The following is an 11207-nucleotide window of genomic DNA, read 5'->3' on the forward strand; positions in this document are numbered from 1 at the left end:
TACAGCTTTCCATTTTATTGTTGAAGTACTGTTCGATTACGGAACTTCCCACATCCAGGAAAACAAAGTCACGCTTTTCCAGCTATATTTGTTGTTCAAGTAGCTGAGTACATTGAATTAGCACGGCTGCACCCTGTTTTAAACTAAAATGTTGAATTTATGACGAAGTGCTTGGTATCTTCTAGTCTTCTAGAAAGACAGTCATATTTGGTGAGCTATGTTTTTTTTGTTTAAGTAGCTGCTGTTGTTACAAACAGAAACCACATCAAGAACCGGTGACTGAGATTGAGAGAGAGTGTTAAAGGGAAAGGATTAAAAACATGGATTTAGTACAAGTTGTTCACATGAATACAAGCAATCACGAATGTAGCTACGCCGACAATTCCACCCTTGAGGTGTGTCTCTCCTTCACACCTCACACTTACACACAACTTTCTAATGCATTAACTGAATGTAACTAGTAACAGGGAACTACAAAGGTTACTAATGTATATAGATTATATCTTTCATATTGTTTTCATGATATCTAATAAGTCTAACCGTTTTGTAATCTCCAGAAAAGTGTGATATTGAAGTCCAAAGAAGCTTTAGAAGATGCCATCGAGGATTATGGAATTAGCCATGGGTTCTCTGAATGCTTCAAGCTAGCTGATTTGGGTTGCTCTTCTGGACCTACTGCCTTCCTATCTGTTACAAATATAATAAACAGTGTACTTGCAGTATGCGAGGAGAAAAATTTAAAAGCACCAACCGAGTTTCAGGTACTTTTGAATGACCTTCCAAATAATGATTTCAACTCACTTTTTAAAATCACACCATCCTTCAATTCAAGGCTTCAAAATGAGAACGGTGGTGGCGGAAAATCAGTAAACTGTTTCATATCCGGGGTGCCAGGTTCCTTTTTTACAAGGCTGTTTCCAAGTAAAAGCCTTGAATTTGTTCATTCTTCTTATGCTGTTCATTTTCTCTCACAGGTTATAACATACACACTGAAATCAGAATCTTTACGAATTAATTTTACAAAATATTCCGTATAGACTAACAATCTTTAGAACAGATTCCTGAGAAAGTGCTGGATAATAACAAAGGAAATGTCTACTTGGCCAAATCGAGTCCTCCTTTTGTTTATGAAGCATACTTTAATCAATTTAGAAAAGACTTCACAACATTCTTGCGCATGAGATCCATGGAAATAATTACTGATGGGCGAATGGTGTTAACACTTATCGGAAGGACAACCAGCAAAAATTGTAATGTTTTCCATGATTTACTGGCAAAGTCACTGCAAGACATGTTGGTTGAGGTATAAATAATGATACATATATAAATTACTTAGTATTTAAACGTTCCAAGTAAAGAAGTTAAATGTATTATTGTTTGCTTCTCATGCAAGGGTTTACTGAACGAGAAAGACGTTTATTCCTTCAATTTGCCGGTGTACTACCCATGTACTAACGAATTGAAGGCAGTAATTGAATCTGAGAGTTCCTTCACTCTTGATAGAATTGAGACCTTTGAAGTTGACTGGGACATGCGCACTGAAGATGAAATAATCAAGTCTGGAGAAAGCAGCGGCAAGTTTATAGCCAAAATATATAGAGCTGTATCAGAGCCCTTGCTTGCTGGTTATTTTGGAAATACTTGCTTGCATAAGATATATGAGAGGTACGAAATGCACACAACTGAGCAGCTCTCCAAGGAGAGAATCACCAGTTTCAATATTGTTGTCTCCCTCTCAAAGAAAGGTAATAACTAAGAGCATCTGGAGAGGCTGGTTATGTAGGTTCTTAACTAAAAAAAATAAAGAGGATCACTTAAATAAATTTGAGCTCTAATAAAATATCGTTAGAGGTTTTAAGAGCATTCTGTACTGATGATTTCATCAATAAATATTAAATTTCCTCATGATGTTTATCAACTCCAACATATTTTAGTTTAAATTTGTGTCAAAGTGGGTGGAGGTGAAATATTCGATACTCGCTATCTTAATGAAATATGTTAATTTATGCATAGTCCTCGATATTGGTTAGCTCAATTGACATGCAATGAGCCAAATTTATATTTTTTAAGGACATCCCACTCTTAATAATTATTTCATGAAAGAAGGATTCCAATCGATATGATTACTTTTTACAAAGACATATCCCACACTTAATAATTAGTTCATGTAAAGAAGGAGATGCTTGAATTGAACATTAACCATTTGTAACACATGATCTATTACAAGTTATCTTCTCATTCCTGCCTTATTTCGACATCTACCCAGTTCTGTTCCTATAAGGAGTTCAATAACAATATTGAAATTATATATCACAAAATACCATTGATAAAGCCACCGCTCAGTTGAAAGCATTGTAAAAGAATTAATCAGCAAGATACAATTTTGTTCAACAAATTCCATAGCAGAAGAGCAGATACAACTGATCGAAGATTCTGTGGACAAAGCACATAAAAAATGAATTTGGTTCAATGCATGTCCAAGTATTCGTTCAGACAAATAATTGTGTAATTAGTATTATTTATAAGGTGTATTCTGAATTTTTTAAGAAAATAACAAATTTAGAGATTACAGATTATCAGAGAGGAGAAGATTAAACAAATACGACGGAGTCTTCAGTTCCCTGATCTCAAAACCAAATAGTACTTGTTTTTGTCCCGGTGAAATCATCATCATCATCATCATCATCTGCAAAAAGCGGAAGGTTCTAAATTAGAAACAATATTTCGGGCCACACCGTCTTGCTCCATTTGTCATCAGCGAAGCACCTAGTGCTCCAGCCCTCCAAGTCCAAACCAGGTGTTGCCCGCTTCCACCACTCATCATGCTCACCTAGCGGTATTAACCGTCGCCATTCACGATTAACGGAAGCCAGTCTCACTATGTCGGTACCATACAGAAATTCGCTAATTTTTAACTTTAATTCAGTCGGGAGTAGCTCCATATAACATACTTTCATCTTCGGTTGCAGGGTATGCATCTTGGTCTCTTGCTCTTTAGAATAACAAGAGCTTAACTACCCCAAGGCGTGGTCTGTTGAATGTAAAGTGCAACGTTGGAATTTAAAAAATCTATACTATATATATACTTATGTATACTATATTATAATAGCCGGAATACAGATAATTTGGTTCAACGATAATTCCCTAATTTTGATTATTACAAAAATAGATAAATAGTGTTATATATCTAATAAACTACTAAATTATTAAACTACTACTAAATATAGTATACTTATCCTACTAAACTACGAATACAACTTATTCTATTATTAAAAGATATAAATAATAGTGTCACATATCTGCTAAACTACTAAATTGTTAAACTACTAAAAATAGTCTATTTATTCTACTAAATTACGACCACATGTTATTTTATTATTTTTATTATAAATTTATAATCATTATATATTTATATAAATATTTTAAAAATATAATATAACTTGATAAATAAAAATTTAAAATATTAATGGAAACCCGTGCATCGCACGAGATTTATGCTAGTATACTATAATAACCGGAATGGGGTATAATTTGTAGTTTGGTTGACCCTCATTTTGGTTATCCCTGTACATCATGACCGTCGGATCTTCTTCATCAAATAATCAAAGTCGTTAGATCCACATACTAAAAAAATACACTCCACAAGTTCTCAAGTTCGAATCCCGTTAACAACAAACATTTATATTATTATATAAAGATACATATAAGTTTTCAGATTCGAATCTCACTCATCAACAACAAACATTTACATTATTATTTATGAATAAGATCTCATCAATCATATACTATTTATACTATTTGAATCTAACTTGAAATTATAATTATATAATCATTATTTAGTATTTAATTATTTATATAGAATTTTAATATAATTATATGAAATAAAATTAAAAATATATAAATATTAACCAAGAACCGTGCATCGCACGGGCCGTAAGCTAGTATACTATAATAACCGGAATGAGGTATAATTTGTAGGTTGGTTAACCCTCATTTTGGTTATCCCTTTACATCACGACCGTCAGATCTTCTTCATCAAATAATCAAAGCCATTAGATCAAAATACTAAAAAAATACAGTACACAAGGTCTTAGGTTCGAATCCCGCCAAGAATAAAAATTATATTATTATTTATAAAGATACATATAAGTTCTCAAGTTTGATTATCTTTAACAATAAATATTTAAATTATTATTTATAAAAATATATATAAGTTTTCAGGTCAAATCTCACCAATAACAAACATTTATATTTTTATTTATGAATAGGATCTCATAAATCATATATTATTTATACTATTTGAACTTAACTTAAATTATACATCATAAAATTATAATTATATAATCATTATTTAGTATTTAATTATTTATAAAGGACTATAATAACATTATATAAAATAAAAATGAAAATATATAAATATTTATTAAGACCCGTGCATCGCACGGGCCGTGAGCTAGTATTGTTAAGTTTGAGGATTGGAAAACCCTAATATGCTTAAAGAAAAACAATTCTTCGGTAAATACTATTCCTAGTTTTATTCGCTTTATTATAATTTAAATTTTACTAGCTACGTTATAACGCTTATAAAGTCAAAATTCAGTATTTTTTCAACAATAATTTATTTAGGGTATGTTAATTAAGTGTTTTTTTTGGATAATTAAAATTATATATGACTTACATATGAGCATGTGGCAAGCTTATAATAGGTTGATAGAACTACAGGGGTCTATTCTCAGAAATTTTACGATAAGTAATACGAACCCCCCGACGATAAAGGAGACGCGTTTTTAGCACTTAAATTATGTATGTAATAGTCAATGTGCTCGTTATTTAACATTGTGTTTGGTAGGAACGAATGAATTTATTTAGAAATGAAATGAATGTTTAAACGGAATGGCAAGAGAACGTAAATAAGATTGAATGGAATAATGATTCAAGGCTTTTGTTTGGTTCAACACTTTCTTTCCCGGAATGAAATGGATCATTCCATTCATTTTGAATTGTTTGTTTGGTTACTTGAAGGAATGGAATGGTTATCAAAATTTTCAGATTTTTGAGCATTATCATTTTATTTGTAAAATTATTATTTTTAAATTAAAAAAGAATATCCAGCAACACATAGTAAAAATAAATAATACAAATAATATTATATAGATTTAAAAGTTAACCAAAAAATATAAAATTTTTAAGTCCAAAATAATGTCAAATCACCGCCCTCATGCACAATAGAAACACTACATTACCACATGTTTCTAAAAAGAAAATGCAACTCATTTTTAATACTATTTGATCTCAAATCTCATTATCTAGAATACTGTTAACAAATATGATTTTTTCCTTGGCAGGTGCTGCAAAAAAAAGGATTATCAAATCTTCATCCTTGGCTATCTTTTTTGCAACCTGAAGTTTCTGCAAAACTTGAAGATTTGGAATCTTTGAAAGTTCTTCATTCAACTGCATTTTTTTCAGTATCATATCTTCTTCTGCCGCAATCAATAATTTGGTTGAAGCCTCAAACTGATTAGCAATCCTATCTGAAGCAACGTAGACAGCCTCCAATAATGAATCTACATTTCCTTTTTTTCGCTTCTTGCTTGTTGACTCATCTGAATGCGAGCTTCGTTGCATGTCCTCTTGTAGAGATAATTCATCAGCAGCTTCTGTGTTAAGCTCCCCTACCACATCTTCCATATTTTCAGTCATATGTCCGGTTGCTCTATCTTTCCCAAAGATAATATAGAGTTCTTTGAAGTATGACAAATGAGTACTCTTCCATTTAGCTGCTCCTGGATGAACCTGCACAATTGGAACATAAGAATTAAATTAGTATACAAAAAGATATAGAATAAGCAGAGTTTAAGAAATTTGAAGTTGAGATTTTTGTATCTTCACCAAATAAACAAAAACTTGTATATATATATATTTATCTCCAATACCAGATTAGTTTGTTATATCCATTTTTCGCACACAGTTTGCATATAGTTAGATCACTGGATAAAAATAATAAATGTGAATATGAAAATAATAATCGATAAATCTCTAAACAACATAAAAACACTACAAACCTTTTTTCTTATCTACACCCACGATAAAGATATTTATATTATGGAAGGTAGTCCAACAGGGTGTACCTGTGCTTTACTTGCTAAATTACAAAGGGTGACAATATTAAACAAATGATAAAAATCACAATAACACTAACAATAATTATTAAGCAACTTATCACATTATTTGTACATAAAAAAATCACCATCATATACATGGTTTCCGATTCACTCTTATAAATTATACAATCTAGAAATTGTTTTCTTGTCTTACACTACATGTTTAATATCTTAATTCCAGGCATTATTTGATGTTTGTTTTCTTATGGGCTAAATCAATATTTATAGTGATAATGAAACAGGATTGTAAAAGTGGTATACTAAACCAAAGGATGATTTGTATATGAAGTATATGTAAGTTTTTATTCTTTCAAGAAAAAGAACAGAACCCAACCACAAGACTTACTAATGCTAATTGCTAAAGTGTGTGGGGGATGATCATCCACTAATATTCTCAATCAAGATTAAACAATTTTGTTATCAAAGTGCCCCACATGTTTTTGAGTATTTAAATATAACTCCTTGCTCTAGATCGATTTATTCTATGATTAATTGTTTAATAATTACTTTTCCCGACCATCTGTATTAGTGTATATTCATTTGATATAAACTTAATATAGTTTTAATTTTGGAGATGTCTTTCTAAACAAAGACATGCAAAATGCTCTAAGCTCTGTACCTAAATAAGCAACACAAATAAAGTCCTAGTTAAGGGTGAAATAGGATCATAATTATCTATTACTTGCAAGGAACAGAGGTATTGATCTTATTATACTTACCTTAAGATATTGAGCCCATACATCCCTCGGTGCCATAATAACATGCTCTTTTGAGTTCCATCCAAATCCCGAACTATTTGCCCCATATTGAATATCGTACACAGCAGTAAAGTCCTTTTTTAATGTCTTCATTCGAGACTCTATGTGAGGCCTTTCCTTTAAACCTGCTTTGGGAAGCTTGGTTTGCAGTAACGTCTCAAGAAATGTCAGATATCCAAGTTTGAACCCATTATCTGCCTTGAATTTTCCGGTATTGACAAGTTCCAACAAAGCTTCAACAAGTTTTTCATCTTCATAATCTGTCCATTTCCTTTTATTTTTTTCCCGCGACTCTTTCTACCAATGAATCATTTGATTCCACATCCACGTCAACAGCCACTTCCTGATAAATTATACAAATTATTAGAGAAATTCACAAATTAAATTAAACCAGCCACTACAAGTTCTCAAAGATGACATATCGATTACAAGTTTCTTATACGACTGAGTTGCATAAATTGCGGTATACACAAACATATTAAGATAAAGATGTAATTTAGATAAAGCTCCACCACTGGAATATATGATTTTCTAATATATGCTAAAATGAAACCTGGCTTTGAAGAATTAGAAATTATTGTGAAAATCAAGCAAACAGAAGCCAAAAGCCGCTCACTCATAATCCAAGAAGGGAATCTGGAGATCTTAGAAGGTAGCAAATGCAAAATTGGAAAAACAGAAAAATGAAAAAAAGAGTACACTAACAGAATTAGAAAGATTCTATTTAAGGAGGCTGAGGAGATCCGGAGGCAGAAATTTGTAGCACTCCAAGCAGTAGAATAAGAACAGAAAGAACAGTTCACTATGAATAATAGACAAACCACCTAAAATATTACAAATTTACCAGAAGCAACATGTATTATCAGCTCACTAAAAATAAGCTTGTGTAATGTTTATATGTTTTCGCTAACATTCATAAACAAAGGTAGCTAATGTATCAATTTTAATGATCATTTAGTTAACATCACAAGTCATAACGAGATAATGTATAAATTCTTAGAGACATTTTAAATAGTCTTGCATCCCTGTACTGTCCAATATCTAATTTGGTGGCTTACCAGTAAAACACTTAATTGTCCACAATGTTTATAGTTGGCATTGCTTAATTGCAGATGCTCAACTCACAAACTTAACTGCATATCTCATTCCAAAAGCAGATAACGCAGCGAATGTTAGATATATTTGATAATGTCATGTGTAATATGATTTGTGTTTAGTTTTTCAGATCTTACTTAACAGGACAAATCAATACTTAACTGGAAATCAACACTTATACTGAAGAAAGAGCTTAAGATATCAGAACTTAAGTTATCAGAACTTAAGTGATCAGAAGATATTTATCAGGAGATAATATCAGGACTTAAGATGACTTTCAGATAAGACAGGCGGCTGATTGAAAGGAAAGAAGATCGAGACTAAGACAGAAAGAATTATGCATGAAGAAAGAATTCTATGAAGAATAGAATACTTGGAAGAAAATATAACTAGTTGATATATTTTAGGAAGCAGAATTATATTCCATATCAATTAGAATTTATCTGGTAACTGTGTAGTATATAAACACAGGCATAGGGTTTACACTATAAGTGTTACGATTATCGAAGTTATTATTCTTGGTAACTCTAGCAGCTCTCGTGATAATTTGTTCATCACTGAGAGAGGACAGTTCCATATTGTAACAGAGTTTATTGTGTTGAATAAAATCTATTTTCTGTTATTTGAGTTCTTATATTCGATTTGATTGTGCTAAACACTGTATTCAACCCCCTTCTACAGTGTGTGTGACCTAACAAGTGGTATCAGAGCAATCTGTTAACACACAAACAGTTTAAGATCCAAAATCAATCATGTCTGAAGAACAAACTCCAACCAAGCCCACCAAAACTGAAGAACCTCTAAAAACCATAACCCATAGTCGATATGAGACTATAAGAGTTCCCATGTTGAAACCTTCTGAGTATTCCATATGGAAAGTGAAGATGGCTATGTTTCTGGAAGCTACAGATCCAGAATATCTCGACAGGATTTATGAAGGACCACATATGCCAACCAAACTCTTTGTGAAAGTTGCAGGTCAACCAGCAAAGTCTGTACCAAAGGAGAAAAGTGATTACACTGCTGAAGATATCTCATCAATTGCAAAGGATGCAAAGGTAAGACACTTGCTGCATAGGGTCATTGATAATGTCTTATCAAACAGGGTAATTCAATGCAAGACTGCAAAAGAGATATGTGATGCTTTGGAAACAAGGTGTCAGGGAACTGATTCAATCAAGAAGAACATGAAGACTATACTCACTCAAGAATATGAGCACTTTGACTCAAATCCTGATGAGTCATTAACTGATTTATATGACAGATTTGTCAAACTCTTCAATGATTTGTCACTAGTTGACAAAGAGTATGATATTGAAGATTTAAATCTTAAATTCCTGTTAGCACTTCCTGAAAGATGGGATTTGAAGGCCACAATAATAAGAGACAACTATAATCTTGATGAAGCATCTCTTGATGAAATTTATGGGATGCTCAAGACTCATGAACTTGAGATGGAACAAAGAAGCAAGAGGAATGGAAGAAAGTCAAGGACATTTGATTTTGTGGCTGAGGAGGAAAGTCCCAAAGTTGCTGCCTCAAAGAAAGGCAAAGGAAAAGCTCTCATCACAAAGTCTGATACTGAGTCATCAAGTTCTGATAGTGATGATGACTCAGAAACTGAAAGTATATCTGAGATAGACCCTGATGAAGAGATGATGAAGCTGTGTGCTCTTATGGTAAAAGGAATCACAAAGATTGCATACAGGAAATTCAGAAGAGGAAAGAAGTTTTCCAGGAAAGGTGCAAGTTCTGATAAGAAAGGTTTCAGAAAATCTGAAGGCAAAGGAGGAAAGTCTGATAGAGGAGATTACTCAAATGTTAAATGCTACAACTGTGGTGAGAAAGGCCACATATCTCCAGATTGCAGAAAAGGGAAAAGTGACAAAGGCAAGGCTCTTGTCACAAAGAAGAAAAGCTGGTCAGATGCTTCAGATTCTGAGGATGAGGAAAACTATGCCTTGATGGCAAATGCTGATAGAAGTTCTGATACTGCTGACTTAAAGGTACCTCAAACTACTTATGCCTTTCATACTGATGATATTACTGAGTTGAGAAGATATCTTAAGACCATGTTCATTAGTTATAAAGATCAAACTTTATCATGTGAAAGATTATCTTCTGAAAATCTTGCTTATAAAAAGGGGAATGATTATTTAGAAAAAGAGTTAGTCATGTTCCATCAAACTCAGAAAGATAGAGTTGATGCCTTTTATGTTAGGGATGAAGTGTTAAAAATGAATGAATCTCTAAAAACTGAGTTAGAAAAGGAAAGAGAGATTATCAGGACTTGGACTAACTCTGGTAAAACAACTCAGGATATTCTTAGTAGTGGAAACTGGAAAGAGGGCTTAGGTTATGAAGACAATAAGAACAGTAAGGGAACTGTAGAAACTAAGCCTATAGTTGTTAAACAAAAACCAAAGGTAAATCCTGTTAAGTTTGTAACTGCAAAGTCTGATATTGAGAAATCAGAAGTTAAGGAGAAAGTAACTTCTGACAAACCTAAACAGGATAAGCCAATTGAAGTTAACATAGGCTTAATGACTAAGAAGTAGCTTAAGCATAAGCTGAAAGATGTTAAGAATGTAAACAAGGTAAAGCCACCTAGGAAAAATAGGAATGGAAAGGAAGGTGTGAACAAAAGTAACAATTATAAGCCTGTTCCTAATGCTCCTAGAAAAACATGTCATAACTGTGGAAACTCTAACCATCTGGCTTCTTTTTGCAGGAAGAATAAGAACATAAACTCCTTACCTTCAAAGTCAGGTGTTAAGAGTCAGTCTGTTAGATATAAGCCACAAAATCCTTGTTTTTATTGTGGTAGTTTATGGCATTCCATTTATACTTGTAAGGAATATCATAGTTTGTACTATGATTATTATCAAATAAAACCTTCTGTAAAGAAAGTTAGCATTATTCCTTCTAGTATAAGTTCTGATGCAAAGTCTGATATTGCAAATTCTGATAAGAAAACCGTTAACATAAACTCTGATGCTAAATCCGCTGCAAATGTTAACAAACTTAAAAAGGCCAAAGGATCCAAGCAAGTTTGGGTCCTTAAAACTAATCATTAGTGGTCTTTGTGATTGCAGGGCAACAAGAATAACATCCTAGTTCTAGACAGTGGATGTTCAGGACATATGACTGGAAATAAAGCCTCGCTATCAGACTTTGTGGAGAAAGCTGG

General features: G+C 32.6%; 1 protein-coding gene across 2 annotated transcripts; it reads left to right on the top strand.

Moving 5' to 3' along the window:
- The first annotated feature begins 238 nt into the window (after positions 1-238).
- LOC141680783 (benzoate carboxyl methyltransferase-like) lies at positions 239-1908 on the top strand. 2 transcript variants are annotated; one of them, XM_074486907.1, is made up of 4 exons: positions 239-395; positions 558-974; positions 1058-1303; positions 1394-1908. In XM_074486907.1, the coding sequence occupies exons 1-4, from the start codon at positions 321-323 to the stop codon at positions 1754-1756; spliced, it is 1101 nt and encodes a 366-aa protein (XP_074343008.1). In that variant the 5' UTR covers positions 239-320; the 3' UTR covers positions 1757-1908. The 2 variants fall into 2 exon arrangements, with proteins under 2 accessions (XP_074343008.1, XP_074343009.1); XM_074486908.1 differs by having other exon boundaries at positions 558-761.
- Positions 1909-11207: the final 9299 nt, after the last annotated feature.

The sequence above is a fragment of the Apium graveolens genome, chromosome 8, assembly GCF_009905375.1.
Source record: "Apium graveolens cultivar Ventura chromosome 8, ASM990537v1, whole genome shotgun sequence".
NCBI lineage: Eukaryota > Viridiplantae > Streptophyta > Magnoliopsida > Apiales > Apiaceae > Apium > Apium graveolens.

What these genes read in the sequence shown, in the direction of transcription:
- LOC141680783 (XM_074486907.1), top strand. Translation starts at nt 321, where the DNA reads ATGGATTTAGTACAAGTTGTTCACATGAATACAAGCAATCACGAATGT. An exon ending in CCGACAATTCCACCCTTGAG is followed by an intron (nt 396 to 557) that starts GTGTGTCTCTCC and finishes TGTAATCTCCAG; the next exon opens with AAAAGTGTGATATTGAAGTC. An exon ending in CTGTTCATTTTCTCTCACAG is followed by an intron (nt 975 to 1,057) that starts GTTATAACATAC and finishes TCTTTAGAACAG; the next exon opens with ATTCCTGAGAAAGTGCTGGA.